This window comes from Triturus cristatus, chromosome 10 (assembly GCF_964204655.1).
Source record: "Triturus cristatus chromosome 10, aTriCri1.1, whole genome shotgun sequence".
Classification (NCBI taxonomy): Eukaryota; Metazoa; Chordata; class Amphibia; order Caudata; family Salamandridae; genus Triturus; species Triturus cristatus.
Window position 1 is genome coordinate 671,492,699 of NC_140593.1, and position 20,284 is coordinate 671,512,982.

General features: G+C 48.3%; 1 protein-coding gene across 2 annotated transcripts in view; it reads left to right on the forward strand.

Moving 5' to 3' along the window:
• The window catches only part of WDR90 (WD repeat domain 90), a 1,426,420-nt gene that overhangs the window by 1,250,937 nt on the left and 155,199 nt on the right, over positions 1 to 20,284 (forward strand). For both annotated transcript variants that reach the window (XM_085628141.1, XM_085628142.1), the window contains exon 40: positions 9,087 to 9,230. In XM_085628141.1, the coding sequence (XP_085484267.1) occupies positions 9,087 to 9,230 (144 nt within the window). The remainder of the gene's footprint in view (positions 1 to 9,086; positions 9,231 to 20,284) is intronic.

The following is a 20,284-nucleotide window of genomic DNA, read 5'->3' on the forward strand; positions in this document are numbered from 1 at the left end:
GGTTCTGACAGTGGTCCAGGTGGCCCTGTCATGTGTAAATAATCCCTTGTAGATATGACCCAGTGCCAGGTGGCACCCTGTATAATATGTGCTTACTATTCTAATGTGTTCCGATAATACAAAGGCTATTTTTATATATAACCTTGTGTGGAGTTCCTTTTGTGGTGAGCCTGGCTCCGCGCCCGACACCGATGGGTGGCAATTTCATCTTCCGTCCGGCTCCGATCATTCCTCCTGTCTACCAGGAATCGGATGACGGTGACGACTGGGAGGGGTCAGAGGACCCTCTGGCCTGGCAGGACCAGTTATCTCAGGACTGGGCAGACGAGCTGGGGGATGCCAGTGGTCTTGATACCTCCCCTGACACTGGCTTCATCTCTCCTCCGACTGTGGCTTCGGATTAAGGTGCTGCATTTTCTGTGGTGCTGCGCAAGGCGGCCGAAGCCCTTGGGCTGGAGCTACCTGCTGTGGCCATGTGGACTAGCCTCCTCACAGAAGTACTTCAACCGTCAGCAAGCTCCTCGGAGCCTCTGCTGCAGTTTAATGAAGCACTGGTTGACGTTCTGAAGGGCACCTGGTCCAAGCCCTCCACAGTACCTCCTGTGGACCTGAACGTGGCCCGGCGCCACCGCCCTGCACCGGACGACCCCAGTTTTTTGTCCATGCACCCCACGCCCGAGAGCCTGGTAATCCAGGCCTCTACTTCCCAGACCTCCTTCCCGTCCGCTCCCCGGGATCGGGAATCCAAGAGACTAGAACAGTTTGGTAAAAAGCTGTTCTCCTCCCTTAGTTTGGGATTGTGGTCGATTAACACCGCTTGTCTTTTGGACCGTTACTCCCATTCCCTGTGGGATATGGTGGAGGATGTGCTGCCCCATTGTTCGGAAGAGGCCTGGACACGGCTCGCCCAGGCTCCTGCCGAGGGGCGGGATACAGTGCGGCATGCAATCCGATGTGGACTGGACACTACGGACTCGCTGGGTAGGGCAATGTCGACCACGGTGGCGCTTCGTCGCCACGCCTGGCTGCGGTCCACGAGTTTTTCTGGGGATGTCCAGAGCACCCTCATGGACATGCCCTTCGATGGCAGTCGCCTTTTTGGCCACAAAGCGGATAGTGCGCTGGAGCGCTTTAAGGACTCCAGGCTACGGCCAAGTCCTTGGGCCTCTCGGCCCGCGCCCGCAAACTTCCGCTTTTCGCCCCTTCCATGGCCAAGGAAGGGGCGCCCCCTCACGTCCGCCTAGCCACAGGCCGCAGAACCAACCTCCACGCAGTCGCGGATGTGTGTTCCGCCGAGGCGGTACAGGGAGACAACGAGCCGGTCCGTCCACATCTACCCCAGCAGCATCCGCCTCAAAGCCCTCCTAGTCCGTGCTTTCAGGCCCATTCCACGCCAGTGGGAGGCAGAGTTCGCCATCACCTGCTCCACTGGCTTTCCATGACGTCGGACAGGTGGGTGCTGCAAATCGTCAGAAGGGGCTACTCCCTCCCCTTCGAGGCGACCCCTCCAGCCATGCCACCGCAGTACCACCGCATGTCGGGGGATCACTTGAATCTTCTACAGGAGGAAGTTACGGCCCTCTTGGCCAAGGGAGCAATCGAGCGCGTTCTTGGTCCAGAAGTAGGTCGTGGTTGTTATTCTCACTACTTTCTGGTTCCCAAGAAGGGCAAAAGGGGCCTACGCCCTATCTTGGACCTCAGGAGCGTCAACTCCATCCTCCGGAAGGAGAAGTTCAAGATGCTCACCTTAGCTCAGGTTCTGGCTGCCCTAGACCCTGGCAACTGGATGGTAGCGTTGGACTTGCAGGACGCTTATTTTCATATCCCCGTCCTGCCGGCCCACCGGCGTTACCTGCGGTTCACGGTGGGCCAGGAGCATTTTCAGTTTACCGTGCTCCCCTTAGGTCTAACCAGTGCCCCTCGGGTGTTCACGAAAGTGAGGGCGGTGGTCGCAGCTCATCTGCGCAGATTGGGGGTTCCAGTCTTCCCCTATCTCGACGACTGGTTGTTGAAGGCGGGCTTGCCCCAGGCGGTCGTCTCCCACCTCCAGACTACAGCCGACCTCCTGCATCTGCTGGGCTTCTCCATCAATGTGCCGAAGTCGCATCTGAGTCCTTCCCAGAAGCTCCTCTTCATCGGAGCGGTTCTAGGTTTGGCGCAGTTCCGGGCCTATCCTCCGGAGCAGGGGATCCGGGATATTCAGGCTCTGATTCCAATCTTTCGGCCTCTATCCCGGGTTCCGGTCAGGTTGGTGCTGGGGCTTCTGGGTCTGATGGCCTCCTGCATCCTGTTGGTGCATCACGCCAGATGGCGAATGCAGGCTCTGCATTGGGACCTGAAGTTTCAGTGGGACCAGCATCGGGGCAACCTGTCCGACCATGTCTTGATCTCGGAGGGCACTGCAAGACAGTTGCAGTGGTGGCTCACGGACCGCGATTGGGTCAGTGGCAGATCCCTCTCCGTACCCCAACCGGAGCATGTAGTAGTGACGGATGTGTCCCTCCTGGGATGGGGGGCTACATGGGAGAGGCAGAGATCAGAGGCCTCTGGTCTCCGGCAGAGTCCCGGCTCCATATCAACCTTCTGGAGCTGAGAGCAATCCGACTTGCACTGAAGGCATTCCTTCCCTCTGTCGGGGGAAGTGTAGTGCAGGTGTTCACGGACAACACCACCGCCATGTGGTATTGCAACAAACAGGGCGGGGTGGGGTCGTGGACCCTTTGTCAGGAGGCTCTGTGCCTCTGGACATGGCTGGAACATCAGGGCATCACCCTGGTGGTTCAACATCTGACGGGCTCTCTCAACGCCAGAGCAGACAAACTCAGCTGCCCGTGCCTGATGGCTCACGAATGGCGTCTAAACTCGGTCGTGGCGCAAGGCCTCTTTCGGCAGTGGGGAGAGCCTTGGTTGGATCTATTCGCCACCGAAGAGAACGCGCAATGTCAGCAGTTCTGCGCGTTGGAGTTTCCAAGGCGGCACACGCCCAGGGACGTCTTTCGTCACGAGTGGAGTTGCGGTCTGTTGTACGCCTTTCCGCCTTTACCACTTCTGCTCAGAGTGCTGAAGAAGACCGGGCCCAAGTCATCTTGGTGGCTCCGGATTGGGCGAGAAGGTACTGGTATCCCGAGCTACTCAGTCTGCCGATCGATCCCCCGATACGACTGCCTCTTCAGGAGGACCTTCTGTCGCAGCAGCAGGGGACGGTCCTCCACCCGAACCTGTCCAGCCTCCACCTCCATGCGTGGAGATTGAGCGGCGACAGTTGATGCCATTTGACTTGCCTCCTGAAGTCTGTGATGTTATTCTGGCAGCCAGGCGTCCCTCCACAAAATCGGTATACGCCTGCAGGTGGAACAAATTTGTGGCATGGTGCACATCAAAGGCTGTGGATCCCCTTTCCGCCCCTCATTCTGAGGTTCTCCTCTTTCTTCTTTCCTTGGCCCAGCAGGGCTCTGCTCTGGGCACTCTTAAAGGTTATCTTTCAGCTGTCTCTGCTTTCCTACGGCTTCCTGATCAGCCTTCTCTTTTCAAATCCCCTGCTGTTTCTCGCTTCTTTAAGGGCATTACTCACAGGTTTCCTCCTGTCCCTTTCGTAATGCCTCAGTGGGATTTGAATCTGGTATTGACGTATCTGATGTGCGGTCCCTTTGAGCCACTTCATAATTGTCCCCTTTGTCTGTTGATGCTTAAGACTGCTTTCCTGGTGGCCATCACCTCTGCTAGAAGAGTGAGTGAGCTCCAGGCTCTCTCTTCTAAGCCTCCTTTCCTTTCTGTCCATCCGGACAAATTTGTTCTCAGGACTCGTCCTTCCTTTCTTCCTAAGGTGATGACTGCCTTTCACATCGGGCAGTCTGTTACGCTGCCCACCTTCTTTCCGCCTCCGCATCCCTCGAAAGAGGAAGAGAGGCTCCACCGTCTGGACCGAAAACGGGCGCTGTCCTTCTGTCTGGACTGCAGCAAGCAGTTCCGGGTGGACGACCAACTCTTTGTCGGCTACGTGGGCGCTAAGAAGGGACGGGCGGTGCACAAACGAACCATCTCTCGGTGGGTCGTTTTGTGTATCAAGGCATGTTACTCCTTAGCTAAAAAGGAACCACCTGTAGGGCTGAGGGCCCATTCCACTCGGGCCACAGCGGCGACCACTGCCCTGGGCCGGGGAGTCCCCTTGCAAAACATTTGTCAGGCAGCAACGTGGGCCTCGCTGCACACGTTTTCCAAACACTATTGCCTGGACAGCCAAGTCCGGAGAGACGGCTTCTTTGGCTGCTTTGTTCTCCAGGACTTTCTGGTGTGATCTTGGTTCGCAGACCCACCACCGGGGTTGGTATTGCTGTGGTATCTATTCTATAGTGATGAATCTAACTAACGTGTTTCTTTCAGATGGTTTCCTTCGGTAACGATATATCTGTAAGAAACATTAGTTAGTTAGATTCCTCACCGACCCACCCATCCTCCCTGTTCTGCGAACAGATATCTAGGGTTGAGGTCATCCCTTTCAAGGCCCTAGAATTTTTTGGCACCTATGTCGGTCTCTTGCATGGCTCTGCGTTCCTGGCGCGGAAAGCTATGTACAAGAACTGACGTCAGCGCGCGAGGGCGGCGTCAGACGACGCCTAGTGACGCGCAAGGGTATTGCTGACGAAAATCTTTCCGGATCCAGCCTGACGCCTGGGGATATTCTAAGGTGAGGAATCTAACTTACTAATGTTTCTTACAGATATATCGTTACCGAAGGTAAGTAACTTGTTCAACATGAAACCGTGTCTCGAACCCTAGGGGAACTGAAGTGTGGATCTTGTGAGGCTCCAGGTATATGTTCAGTTTCTATTTATGTAGGCAAAGTATGGACACTATCAATAGTAAGGCAGGTAGAACTGGAATTGCTAAGAGAAATGTTAACCAGCCAGTCATTCTCCTTTTGTGGGGAATGTGGAGAGCTAACAGTATTGGGAAGCTTTGATTGATTTGCTGCCGTAGATCTAACCTTCCCCTTCAATTGGCTTGAGGATGACAAAGTGTTTAGGTTCTCAGTCAAGCTCAACACATTACGAGTATCAGTTGTTGGGAATGTCCGGAGCAGCTTGAATGTCTGTATCAAAGGGGGGAAAAGCCTGAGCTTCCAGAGCCAGCTAACCGTCTTGCAATAAAGTGGTTTATCAAAGTCAGTTTATTGTTGTCATAGGGGCCAGTATTGCTGGACAAGCGTTGGGCGGAGATAATGTCTGAGTGGATCAATGAGCAACATTTAGCTTATGGAGAATACCGTGCATCACCGTGTTGTTCATGGACTCAATTGACTCCATTTGGTCTGGCAAAAGTCTGGGTACCCTTGTCATGAAAATATTGCAAACCCTGGTTGCACATGGCAATGATGTTAGATTTTTACTTGGGGGTTGTGGATTGCCGGCTAGAGAGTCGAGCTTTAGCAGGTAGGGGTGGCGCCTGTGTTCGGCTTGCTGATAGATGGGTATATTATTTGGAGAGGAAGGAAAAAAATGAGATTTGTTGGTACACTGTGGTCTTTGGAATTGTGCATGCCTGGTCTGCAAATCTAGCTTTACAATGCCACTAAGGTGCTGACCGTTTCTGGCCAAAGAGTTTCATTCATGGATGAACTTTCAGAAAGGAAAACGGTGGTCCAGGCCCTTGTGATTAGTCACTTGCATTATTACAACATGTTGTTGGCTTCAGCAAACAAGACGTCGCTATCAAAATTGCAGATGGTACAGAACACTGCGGCTCGCCTCATTTGCAATTTGCCATCTGGGGCCGCCTCCGCCCCCCTTTTGTAGACCTTGCATTGGCTCCCTGTTCGGAAGAGAATATTTTTTTAATGTGTTGTCTTACACATAAAGCCTTAACTGAAGCCGGCCCTGCTTACTTAGTTACCAAACTTAGACACTACTTCTCGTCAAGTCTTCTGAGATCGAGTGATGTAGCTCTGTTAATCATTCCTCATGTCAAAAGGGCTCACTCGGCGGCAGGTCCTTTTCTTATCTGGCTCCTTTTTATTGGAACAAACTACCACACCATATTAAGATCTGTTCGCATCATTCTTGTCGTTACTTAAAACAATTTTGTTCTGAGCTAGCTGTGCTTGCTGCCCTGTCTCCTGGTTGCGCCGAGATACCCTTGGGGTGATTTGAGCACGTTATAAATGAAATGAACATAACATAACTTGGAGCTCTTAGGGCAGTAGATGGAGGGTATTGTATGTGTTTTGCTCCCTGTGGCAGCACTCCCATGGGCTAGTTGGTTGATTAGGCCAATCCTATCGACACTTGGCCAAATGCATCTCTAGCTTGTTGGATAGATTTGTGTTTGCCTCTGTGACAGCCATTTTCATAGAATCCAGGGTGCTTTTCAGGTGTGCAATTGCTGGGCTCGACTCCTCTATATATGTGTTTTCCTTGCTTGGTCCATGGTGTTACTCTGCCTGATTGGCTAACGGGCCTAACTGTTTGAGCTTGTTATGCTGGGTTCTATCTCAGGTGGGATAGGTTCAATGGTCGAAATTAGGAAGGATTGAGGCACTTGGTGAGCTGAGGACAGTTGTTTTGGAGGAGTTTCCGGGGGCCTTGTTGGTAGCTGGGTGAGATTTGGCTTTGTTCATGGTTCCCCTTCCACTATTACCTTTAAAAAAGTGAGTCATTTTTGGTTGGGAAGAGGTGGTCCCGGACTGATTCTTCCCTTTGTTCAACATATCCTCTACCTCCTCGATCAAATCATCAATTGCATCAAGTGTGCATTTGGCAGCAGCGTGCCTTTTGGCACATTTTCCTGGCTGGATAAGGCCCATTAACATTATCTTGGGCCTTTCTTTTGCCCATAGCAACTCTACATAGTACAGTCCTGAGTACTCATAGTTGTAGCCACAAGGGTAGTCACTGGAGAACTCCAAGATGAAAGGACCAAATAGGGTAGCCCTGCATCTTCCTGTCGCAGATGGGCGTAGGCCAGGCTTGCCTTCAGCCCTGGCTTGGCACGCACAGCAGGAGTGCAAGTCACACTATATACCATTTGTGGGGGGTGTGGCAGCCTCCTCCTCCTTCACCTCTCATTGGTGCCTCCTGGTGCTTGCAGCCCTGAGACCCGTGGTCCCCTTCAGCAAAAACCAGGACAGCACTCTTGAGCCCAACACCCCTTCCCCTCTTCCTCTAAAAAGTGGCCTGATAGGAGCACTTGGAATTTGCGGTGTTTCTCTTTAGTCTCACCATTGTCCCTCAAGTGTTCACAAAAATGATGGCGGTGGTGACAGCATACCTTCGAAGGTCAGGGGTGCCAGCCTTACCCTACTTCGACGACTAGCTCTTGAAGGCGGACTTGCCCCAGGCAGTCGTCAACCACCTCCAGACTATGGCCAACAACCTGTCAACCTTGGGGTTCACTATAACTGTGCCAGAGTCAAACCTGACTCCTTCTTGGATCCTCCCTTACATCTGAGTCATTCTGGACACAGTTCGGTTTCGTGCCTTTCCCCCAGGAAAGAGAGCCTAGGACATTAAGGCTATGATCCCAATCTTTCAGCCTCATTCCCGTGAGGTCAACTCTGAGACTTCTGGTGCTGATGTCTTCCTGCAGCCTGCTGGTCAAGCATGCTAGGTGGCATATGCAGGTTCTGCAGTGGGATCTGAATGCTAGATATGCTAAATCTCTCCTTAGAAAAGAGAATATGACCTCTGCATGGAAACACGTCATGGTAAAAGCCATATTAAAAAGGCCAAACCCTGGACACGCTATGTCCTGGAAGCTGTAGGCCGATCTCACTGCTCCTTGGAAAGTACTGGAAAGACATGTTAACCTGCAACTCTCAGAATTCTTCGAAGCAAACAATGTCGTACACTCAACCCAGATGGGGTTCTGACCACAGCACGAAAACCGCTCTTCTAACTGTAGTGTAGGGCTCAAAAATGAAGTTTGATCATGGCGGTACGGTGGCCATCATACTCCTTGATTTAAGTGCTGCCTTCAGCACTGTAAATCACAACTTCCTTATCAAAAGGACTTACAATGCAGGAGTTTCAAAACAGGCCTTGAACTGGCTCAGCGTGTTTCTGAGGGACAGAACCTTCCAGATCTTCGATAAATCCTGCTCCTCAGACATATTTCCTTTGCAGTGTGGAGTACCGCAGGGCTCATTTTTGATTCCCATGCTTTTCAATCTATTCATGCGTCCTCTGGCAGACATTTTCCTGCCGTTCGGGATCTCCATAGTATCATATGCTGATGACACCCAACTGGTCTTGACCCCCAACCCGACTCCCTTGGACTATGTCTGGAGATGGTAGCAAGTTGGATGGATAGGTCTTGGCTCAAGATAAATGGGAATAAAAACAAGCTTAGTATACTAGGGTATAATATAGAACCCCTTCTGAGCCTCGGCTGGCCAGACTATTTAGGCACACCCCTGCTCTTAAGACGGGTATAAAAAGTCTGTGAAAATCCTTGACCATAGAAACTCAGGCTACAAAAATCTCAGCCTGCTGCTACAGCATTCTTAGTATGCTACATAAAATACTACACCTGCTCCCCACACGGTCTAGAAGGCTAATGGTCCTGGCATTGATTCTGTCCTGCCTGGACTACAGAAATTCACTCTACCTGGGAGCACCAAAAGCCGTAACCAGGAAACTTTAAGTTGTGCACATAATATAGTGTAGTCTCTGGCCCTGTGCCAGGAGGTGCTGCTCGTCATGAAATGGCTAGCCCTGAAGGGTATTTTTCTGGTGTTGAATCACCTGGTGGACTCTTTGAACACCCGGGCAGATGAACTCAGCCTTTGGGGCCTAGGGGATTATGAGTGGCAATTACACCCAGAGGTGGTTCAAGGCCTCTTCACCCTCCTCTTTCCAGATCCAGTTTGACACCTGAGGAATATTAAAAGGAATCTGCAACTAGCTTGTCTCTACCAGAAAGAGTGTTACCAAAGGTAAGTAACTTGTTCTTTAAGTAATATGTAGTAACTTTTGTATCTATTGGAAAGAACATCCCTGAAGGTAAGTAACTTCATGTCTATTGTAATTATGTGGTCATCATACTTCCCATCTCTCATGCATAATGTAACCACTTGCATTTATACCCTATAGCATGACGATTTTGATGTTGATGGACAAGAGCTCTGGTTGGCTGCCAGCTCAGATCGCCGCGTTAGTGTCTGGGCTGCTGATTGGTTAAAGGATAAATGTGAACTTATTGACTGGCTGACATTTCCAGCTCCTCTGGTCCCAGAAGTAAGTACATTTTTGTCTGATACTATCACTGCTGAATAAAAAAAGGAAGCAAAAAATTGTTCTGGTTCAGTTTTGTTTCTGCTTACTGAAACAAGGTTCCAAAGGAGATTTGGGTAACAGACATATTCACGTGTCTTATAATAAATAAGAACAACAAACAGCATTTGCCTCCAACACCCATTTAGTCCATTTAAAAAAAGAAAATACTAAAATGTTAGGTCAGTTAGATAAAGATTTATTCTTCCTTCTAACACTACCACTTGGTGCTCTTCCTGCCCTTCCATCCCCCTTTGCCACACCCTCATCGTTCCACCGGTATTAGCAGTGACATTAGCCTCCTGTACCACCCTGTCTTTATTCCTTGTGGAAGTTTTTCTCTCCCAACTTTCTGTTCCTTTTAATATTATTTTGCTTTGTTCTCCTATCTTCAGCCCATTATTTTCCTGGTCATTTACCGCCCAATTAGTTGTTATAGTGCTTTCTGGAAAAACCTTCATTCTCTACTTATTTGTCAGTTTCCTCCACCCTTTTTTCTCTTTGGTGGCTTTAATTTCCGCTTGTTCTCTACAAAGACTTCCTCTCATTTTCTTTGTGTATGGAGTTCACCCCTCTTACATAGCTTGCCATTTTCATCTCAAATTTCTGGCTCTTATCTCCATTACCTCTGATAGTGTGTCCTCTGTAGTCTTCTTCCTTTCTCTAGGATAGCCCATTATCCTATTTCATTCTCACTCCTCCTCCTCTCATCATGCTTCCCCCTTTTCTATCTCATTCCTTTGTGAATTATACTCTCCTGACATCCTTCGCCAACTATTGTCTTGTCTGTTCCTTGTCATGAATTCTTAACTTCTCTTCACAGTGATCTTATTTTCTTCCTTCTTTCTGTTGGCATTCCGTATACTTTGGGCCTTTTCCATCCTCCTACCATCTTTACCATTCTCGTAAGTGACTCCAAGCCTTTGCCTGACCTGTCCCTTGCTCACATAACAGTGAGGAAGGCTGGGCACAAGTGGAAGAAGTGCTGCTTACTCATTCACTTCATCTTCCTACCCCTTCTACACTCTGCTCTTCTCCATTCTAAAAATGTGATCTAAAATTGATTTTTTACATCTTTTTCCCCACGCTACGCTGATGCATTTTTCTCCATGATCAGCTTCTTTCTCCGAAGTCTATTCATCCCTCTGCATCCTCTTCCATGAGAGTCTCTGATCTTTCTACTTTCCTCACCTTCAATATTGACAATTTACATTTTTCCTCTGCTCCTCCTCCCTTTATGCCCCCACTGATCTTCCTCTCTAAACTCATTCACTTTCCCCATTTTCTAGCTTGATCACTTCTCTTACCAAAGATAATCACACAGCTTTTCTCCTTGACCAACTTCCTTCATTAACTGTTGCCCATTTATTGTCATCTACTACCCTACCTTCTCTTTCTTTAACCTTTGTTTTTCCTCTTCTTTTCCTCTTGCTAGTCATTGAATCACACTAGTATTCCCCTATTCTAAAAATGCCATTTCAACCCATACACTTCCTCCTACTCATACCCTATCTGTCTTCTTCTTCCTCTTTCTGAACGTCTTGAGTGTCATCATTAGGACAGAGAAAAGACCCTGCATGGCTCTGAAGAGCATGTGCTCCTGCATCAAATTCACAGTAGCAAGCTCTATCCTTTCAAGCCCTATCTCAGCACACAAGGGGATCATGGGTGTGCACTAAAGGTACCTTGAGTTCCCTCCTTTGGATGAGCGTGACTACTCACAGCTCACCAGGCTGTAGAAGACTGACGTGGTAGCAGTATGATTGCAGCAGGAGAGCAGGCCTTTTTAACTGTTGCCTGCTATGGTGAGTGGCTTAATATCCTCTCTTGTTTCAAATGGATCTGCTAGTCCCCTTCAATCGATTACTTTGCCCATTCATGTGGGACATAGATGTCCTATGTGTGTAGAGAAATAGGGGGGCGAGCCACTGAAAGCTAAAGCAAGGTTCGTGCTGGATGCCTGGCTGTCACTAAATTTGAGGTGTTCTAGGACCCTCCAGCCCAAAATTAGGCAGACTTTCATGTTGCTGCTGCCTGCCACCACGCTCTAACCTCATGCCCCAAGAATTGAGGACAGTACATTAACTTTTAGTATAAAATGGGAGACAGAAAAAGATACCCATCAAGTGGCTGATCTGCACAATGTGAAAAAAGAAAAGCTGTGATCAGTCCAGGCTGCCCTACTCGCAACCTATGTGGTCCTAGGCAAATATTTTCACTGAGCCTCCTTTTTCTTCATTATCATATATGAGAGTCCCTCAAATATGTGTGGTGAGCATGTGCACTGTACAAAAACCTCTTGTGTTTGATAATAGGTTATAATGTTGTTCCATCTATAATACAAAGCTAGGCAATATTTATGTTGTATATGACAACTGACAGGTCTCTTAATTATGTCTAAACACTATCACTTTTAATAAATACCTTCCAATTCAGTAATGTAATCTGATGTACTAAGGTGCAATACACGTTTTGGAATTTTGAAGAAACTTTATCTTATTTTTGCATGATGTTTGTTGCATGAGTTACATGCCAAATATTTTCCAGGCTTTGCTCATGCACAGGCACTTTGCTTGACTATGACTATTGTTTTGCTGGTTCGCTCACCGCCAATAGAGAATGTGTGTATATGAAGTCTGTGTGACACAGGTCGACATAGCTACACTGGGATCCATTTTACATTAACTACATTTCAGTAGTATGTAAGATAGAGTGCTAGGAGAACCCAGACTGCACAGCAGAGGGACTGGTATGGGGAACTTGGGGAGGCCAGTGGACTGGCCACTTCCCCAGATACTGGCATGCTCTCTCTGCCAACTGTGGCTATGGAGTAGGTGGCATCTTATGCCATGATGGTCAAAAGAGCAACCAAGGTCCTCAGACTGGAGTTGCCCTCTGTGTATGTCAGGACTAATCTATTGACTGAAGTGCTTCTGGGGCTTCCACCTTTGACCCCTTTTTGCCCTTCAATGAAGCACTTACTGATGTCCTTCTAGGCACGTGGTCCAAGCCTAGCACAGGGGCTACTGTGAATAGGACAATTGCATGCCATCAATGCCTGGCTCCGGGTGACCCAAAGTTCCTCAGCCAACTCCCCAACCCTGAAAGCTTGGTGGTGCAGGCTTCTACCTCCCAGAGCGTGTTCCGTTCCGCCCCTCCGGATAGGAAATTCAAGAGGCGGGAATCACTTGGAAAGAAGATGTTTTCTTCCTCCAGCCTGGTATTGCGGTCGGTGAATATCGCATGCTTATTGGACTGTGTCTCCCACTCCCTTTGGAAGACAGTTGAGCAAGTGCTGCCACAAGTCCCGGAAGCGGTCCAGGCTGTGCTCTCTCAGGCGGTTATGGCCAGGAGAGATGTAGCAAAATTTGCCATAAGGTGTTTCTTTGACACGACTGATCCGCTGGGCAGAGCGATTTCATAGGTTGGTTGCTGCACCGGTCAGGCAGGGGAGCTTCAAGTCAGGGGACCAGACTCTGCAGTTTCAGACACTGCGATCTGCATGGAGGGGAGGGTGGGAGCTGAGGGTGAAAGACAGACCTGACCTTCTGGAGCACGAGTACCTCTTCATGCCTGGTTGCTGCACCGGGCAGAGCTGCAAGTCAGTGGACCAGACTCAGCAGTTTTGGTGCCTATGATATGCCGGGGAGGGGGGGGGGGGCGAAGGACAGATCTAACCTTCGAGAGCACGAGTACCTCTTCCTGGTGGGTTGCTGCACCAGTTGGGCTGAGGATCTGCAAGTCGGTGGAATGGACTCTGCGGTTTTGGTGCCTGCAATCTGCAGGGGAGTAGATCCTTGGGCAGAGTGCAAAGGCTGGTTGTCCCCTGGGGTTCTTAGAGGCCACACAACAACAGGACAAGACAGTTCACCTTGCTTGTTGAGTCTTGAAGCAGCAGGCAGGAGTATGCGCCAAAACTCTACGGCTGGCACTCAGTTCTCAGGTTCAGCAGCTCCTCTTAGTCCTCTTCTTCTTTAGGCCTGTCAAATCTCAAGTTCTGGGTCAAGGGGTGCCACCTAAATACTCAATTTAGGGACATTAAGAGGAGTACCAGCCAATGGGCTACCTACCTTTAGGGTGACATCACCAGAGTCTTTCTAAGACGCCCTCCGACATGCGGACATCAGTTTCTTACGTGACCAGATTCCTCGCCAACACGTGAAGCCACCATAGGAACTGGCTGTGGAAATAGTGTGCCAAACATGTTTTTAGAGGGCTCCCCTTCCCTGTGGCACGCCAGCTACCAACTCCACTAACTCTCTACTCCCGGCAGAATTCGGGACACACCCAACAACCTGTTGGTAAAACATTAAACCTTGGCTTCCTGCTACTCTAAACCTGGAAGGTAAACCCCTACAACTGTCTGTGCTGTGTGCTTTACCTACCTGCTTTTCCCTCCCATAGGATTGTATGGTGCAGATCTGATAGTGATATCTAGCCGCAGATTCCTTACTTTAGAATCTTCCCAGGCACAACACTGTATCTGAAAATGTTATCCCATAGCACGTATGTGCATTGGTAGAGGGCATTGGCGACTCCGTATCGACGTAGTTTACCAGATGTGTTGTCGACAGAGTTCAAGTAAACCTCGGCCATGCGCCACAGTCAATTCCTTCTTTTTAGCGCTTGCAACGCAGATTCGGAGCAGTTTAGGGGGCGTTTTTTGGCCCCTCTCTACGTTTTGTCGAGGTAACAGTGTGCGTACAATTTCTTCAGGGTTTCAACCCTGTGAATCTTGTGACAGACAGGTGTCGATCACAGAGCCTCATACCATCTGTTTGTGGTGCCTTGGAAACCAACATGACTCCGAAGAGTGTTGTACTTGTCAGCATCATCATTGGCTGAAGTTATTGAGAGAGCGTTGTATGAAACTTCTGTCAGCGCGATTATATGAGGCCGTGCTTCGTTGTCGAAGTCCAGAGACTGGTCAAGGAGCCATTCGGGTGAGGGCCCGCGGATGTCAAGGGAAGCTCCTAAGCGCAAACGGTGGGTACGTAAGTCTGTCTCCAATGCCGTCTCCCAACCTTCGTTTGCGGAGCATTCACAGGAGTCCACCCTTGCATCCCTAAATGTCCTGGAGCCTGGGTAACTCTAACTCAAATGCAGTAATATTACTTTTCCCTACATAAGGTTTTTGGGTCTAAGTCTCCCTCTGGTGCGCCTTCTGGCCCCAAGGAGGTAGGAGGTGCCCTGTCTAAATCCTCGCCAGCGGGTTCGCCCTCGTCGTAGTTGAGCCTTCTGAATCCATTATTGGATACGAGGTGGTGCCGGTGCATAGCCCTTCGGGGTTCACACCTTCAGCGTCAGGTCAGCCAATGAAGTCGGTGGCGTTGATTGACGCCGATACTATTACTCTTTCCAGGCGATACAACCCCGCAATGGCGTAGGATGCGGCTCCAATGGAGCCGTCTGCTTTAGGCAACGCTCCTTCTGACCTTATTCAACCTGTTCCTGGTTTTCCTACGGGATTGCACAGTTTGGCAAGTGAAGGAGAGCTTGACCCTTTGGGCAATACTGTCCAGCCTCCTTTGGATGAAAAATTGGCTAACTGAACTGGGGGACGCTAGTGGAGAAGAGCCCCCTCCAGTATCCAATGTACTTGCTCCACCTGTTATGGAAACAGAGGAGAGCCCTTCTGATGCTGCGGTATGCCGCCGAGCCCTTTGAATCGAGCACTTCTGTTCAGGACTGTTGCCAGGCCCCCCATGATGGACCTCATTTATTCTGTGTCCTCCAAGTTCTGGAATTAAATACCACATTGTTTTAGGGTTTTCACTTTATGAAGCAATCTTCAGTCCCTGAGCTTATCTGACGCGTGCAGATCATCTGACGGTTTCCACTCAGCAAGGAACGCCTCAGCGAGTCATCCCACTATTTGGGCTGTCAACACTCCCACTTGTCCTGAAGAAGACCCGCCATGACATTTCAATAACGCTCCGTCAGGGTCGAAACGTCGACAAATATATCTGGTTCGGATCAATCAAATCGCTGGTGGCTAAATCAATAAACTAACCTGCTATTTACCAGAGTTATTGCCTACCTTCATTCTGACCGCATACTAGTTGCCAGTGTAAATAATTGTAAATATAATCGCGTTGTATATATGCACTGCGCCACTATCACTGAGCACTTAATGTCACCATATAACATATCACCTTTGTCAGTATTTCCTGTATTGACAGCCCTCTTATTATTTGTAAATATTGATTTAAGCTTTAATTGATATAAAAGAGTCTTTTGCAAGCATATACTAGTAGTTGTTTGCTTTAATCTGTGTTCCAACGTCATTTGATATGCGTTCCAACGTTATTTGATATGCGTTTCATGATTTAACCAATGTATATGCTATACCTGTCATACTTATTCAATAGGTATCAAGCAACCTTTCCTGTTTCCTTTTAATTCTATTTTCTTCTAAGCAATAGTGTTCTCCCCGAAAGAACCATTGTTGCCTATTATATACATACCCAGGTTCTGAGGGACACAGGGTCGCCCCATTGTTGCCATATTATACTTTATTATTGCGGTATTCGGAAGGGCAGCTGCAGTCTTAGGTTGCCACCTTCCCTCAGTGGAATTATCCACAGACCCTTTGGTGGATGTTCTTTACCAAGGTAAGATGGAAGTGGAGCCTTTACTCCCTTATAATGCGTCTGTTTGATCTTTTGTTAGGAGCTTGGATGAAATTTGTTACGGTAACTCCAGTTGACCCGGCTGTGTCTCATAGGCATCGACCTGCCCCATGGAGACGTAGTTTGTCTCTAGCAACATCCCACCACAAAAGGGCTGATAATTCTAGCTGCTATGTCTTTGCCGGACCCTAATGTCCTTACCTTGGTTCCACCAAATAAAGAGCCCAGATGGCTACGACACTGTGGAAGGAAAATATTCTCTTCCATTAATTCGGCATTGAAGTCGTTAAACACGGCATGTGTTTTGGGCAGATTTTTTCATGGTTTATGGGACTCTGTGGTGCATCAGCTGCCTTCTGTATCAGAGTAAGCCAGGAGTAAATTCCTGCAGGTGGTACAAGAAGGCCAGGAAGTGGCAAAATTCACCATAAAATGTGGTATGGACACCACGAATTCCGTGAGTAGAGTTATTGCTCAGTCAGTTGCACTGCGCAGACATGCATGGCTCTGTCAGTCTGGGTTTTTAGAGCCTGTACAGGATAGCCTGAAGGATATGTTGTTTGATGGTGTAAATGTATTTGCTGAACATGTTGATTCGGCTTTACGGTAGTACGGGATCAGGGATGCTATTCCTAGTACTTCCTGATTCTCAAAAAGGACAGTAGTTTGTGGCCGATCTTCGACCTCAGGATTTTGAACATATTCTTCAAACAGGAAAAGTAAAAAATGTTGACCCTGCCACAGGTTCTCCTTGCACTGGAAAAGGAAGACTGGATGGTTTTGGTCAATTTACAGGATGTGTATTTTCACATTCCCATTTTGAAATGGCATCGTAAGTATCTCTGTTTTACGGTGGGGACTCACCATTATCAGTTAGCGGTTCTTCCTTCCGGACTTACCTCTGCACCTCGGGTCTTCACAAAGGTGATGGCAGTGGTGGTGGCTCATCTCAGAAGGTCGGGGATTCCAGTATTTCCATGTCTGGCCAATTGGCTGCTCATAGTGAGATCTCCAGAGATGGTGTTGCACCATTTTTAATCGACAGCACATCTGTTGTTCAGTTTGGGATTTTCAATAAATGTACCCAATTCTCACCTGGAGCCCTCTCAGCACAACCTGTTAATAGGGGCAGTGCTGGATACTACAGTGAGTCGTGCCTTCCCGCCTCCTCAGACGATTCAGGACATTCAGGCTATGATTCCCGTGTTTCAGAACTGAGCTTTTGTTACAGTCCTGAAGGTCTTGCGCCTACTAGGTCTGTTAGTTTCCTGCATTCTGTTGGTCAGCTATGCGTGCTGGCACATGAGGTCTCTTCACTGGTGCCTCCGCAGGCAGTGGTTTCAATACAACTAAAATCTTGAGGAGTTTGTCACGACCTCAAGAGACACTGCAGCGGATCTTGTTTGGTGGGGTGTGTCCTGCAGTCTGCCTCAAGGAAAACCATTTCACCCACCTCCTCCTTCGGAGGCCACAGTGATAACGGATGCCTCCTCTCTAAGGTGGGGAGCTCATCTGGAATATCTGGAGGTCAAAGGTCTTTGGTCTCTAGAGAAAAGGTTATTGCACATCAATCTTCTGGAATTGCGGGCGATACTTTTAGCTATCAAGGCCTTCCTCCCTTCACTTCACTTCGCGGTCAGTCGGTTCAGGTCTTGACAGACAATACTACCGCGATGTGGTATATGAATAAACAGGGAGGAGAAGGGTTGCATCTACTCTACGGCTTTGGTCCTGGGCTCAGGACCATCAGATTTGTGTCATTGCAAATCACTTGGCCAGAGTGCTAAATGTACTTGCGGACAGTCTCATTCAGTAGTATTTAGCTGATCACGAGTGGCGTCTCCATCCGGAAGGGGTACATCACATTTTCAGGATCTGGGGGATTTCTCAGTTAGACCGGTTTGCCACTCACAAGGAAGCACACTGTCGTTCAGCAGTCTCCAGTATCCAATGCAGGTAGCATGGGGGGACGCGTGCCGGCTAGATTGGTGCTTCCAGCTTTTTTATGTGTTTACCTCCCTATCCTTAAATCCTGGGGTATGAGGAAGATTCGCTAAGACCAAGCCAAGTCATAATAATAGCCCCGGATTGGCCACGAAGGGCGTGGTACACGGACCTTCTTGATCTCTCATTGTGTCCTCTGCTCCGTCTCCCTCTTTGGGAAAATCTCCTCTCGTAATCACACTGGCAGGTTCCGCACCCCCACATCCAGAGCCTGTACCTTCATGCCTGGAGATTGAACGGGCAACCTTTCTCTCCCACCTGATGTCGTAGATGTTATTTTATTGGCCAGGGGACACTCCACCAAACAGTCTATGCTGGCTGGTGTGCAAAATTTGTTAAAAGGAATTGAGAGACATCAATTGATCCTTTGAAAGCTCATTTATCTGATGTTTTTAGGTTTTGCGCTGTCCTTAACGCAGCAAGGTTGCACTGTTGCAATTGTTAAAGATTAACTATCTGATTTATCAGCATTTCTTTGCTTGCCGGATCAGCCTTCACTTTTTAAGTCTCCTACAGTAATGAGATTTATTAAAGGTCTCACTAATATGTTTCCTCCCATTCCGATGATCATGCCTCAGTGGGATCTTAATCTTGTACTTACGTTTCTTATGAGTTCTCCTTTTGAGCCTTTGCATAGTTGCCTGTTGAGGTTTCTTACCTTCAAAACTATATTTTTATTTGCTATTACCTCTTCTAGAAGGGTGAGTGAGTTGCAGGACCTTAGCTCCAAGCCTCCCTTCATATCCTTTCATGCAGATACGATTGTGCTTAGGACCAGAGCTGCTTTCCTGCCTAACTCCTGTCCACCTGGGGTACCATTACCTTTCCTACTTTCTATCCTCCCCCACATTCATCAAAGGGGGATGAGAGACTTCATCACTTGGACCCCAGGGGGGTGCAGAAACTGAGAGTTCGGATTAGATCACCTGCTCTTCGTTGAATATGTGGGCAAAAAGAAGGGGAAAGCAGTCCACAAAAGAAATGAACCCAGGTGAATAATCCTGTGCATCAAGATTTGCTTTGCCATGGCTAAGAATGAGCCACCTGAAGGTATTCATGCTCATGCTACCAGAGGTACATCTTCATCTTCTGATTTGGCTATAGGTGTCCCTGTGATTGACATCTGCAAGGCGGCAACTTGGGCCTCACTCCACACTTTTGCAAAGCATTATTGTTTGGATTCGGAAGTGAGGATGGACAACTACTTTGCTTATTCTGTGTTACAGTATTTTTTGCTATAGGCAGACAGGCACCCTCCTCCGGATGTGGGACTGCTTAAGGATTCTATTCAAAAGGCGAGTAATCCCCACAGGTAGATGTATTCATCAGAAGAACAAGTTACTTACCTTCGGTAACTTTTTCTGGTGGATACAGTATCTGTCTGTGGATTCCTTACTGACCTATCTGCCTCCCTGTTGTGCCCGTCTGCTTCTACAGAAAATGAATTTGTATATATCCTGCATATGAATGTTTCTTATGAGATTTTCTAGTTAATCATAAGGATGCTGTTGATTTGGCAATTCAATTGCATGTGGTTATTTCCTTAATATGTTGTGTGCTGTATACTATGTATACTTGTTGGAAATGTTATTGGTTCACCCGTTCGCCTCAAAGGCACAGAATTAATGGGTGCATCTGACGTCAGCACACCGAGTTCTTTTTATGACTCAGATGACGTCACACGGAGTCGCATGCTGAGCCGATGCTTTATGATGTCCTCGTCGATGTGGGAGAGCTGTGGATAAAAGTTTCTGTGGAAGGCTGCGCATCAGGGTAATACAAAAGGAGAGGAATCCACAGGCAGATACTGTATCCACCAGAAAAAGCATTACCGAAGGTAAGTAACTTGTTCGTTGGTGCCAATACACACCCCGGTCTCAGGCCATTTCTTATGTTAATTCTCTTGGAAAGGGATCCTACACTGTTCAATTCAACTTGGGCCTAATTATCCTTGTGGGGTTCTTGCAAAATTAAGAGCAGATCTTTAGGGATTCCATATTCCGTTAGTGCTTACCTTAACAAGACTCGATCGATTGAGTGGAATGAGGAGCTGAATTCAACAAAGCAACAGTAAAATACTCTGCACTGCTTTATGGATTTCATAGCGATGGCCCATAAGCTAAAGCAGTGGTCACTTGTTGAGTGGTTCTCCTTAGAACCACCCTGTTCCTGAGATATCATAGAATTTGCTTCTACCCATTCCTTTGGCATCCCCAAAAGGATTTTTGAGAAGACCTTGCCACTTATATCCAACAGGTTTATTTGTCGATAGTTTCCTACGAGGGCATACTCACTTTTTTATATATAGGTTTCATCACCGCTCCCTTTCAGCCATCCGGGAATCTTCCTGTCGGAAGTGTTTTCTAAAAAAGGATATGAAAC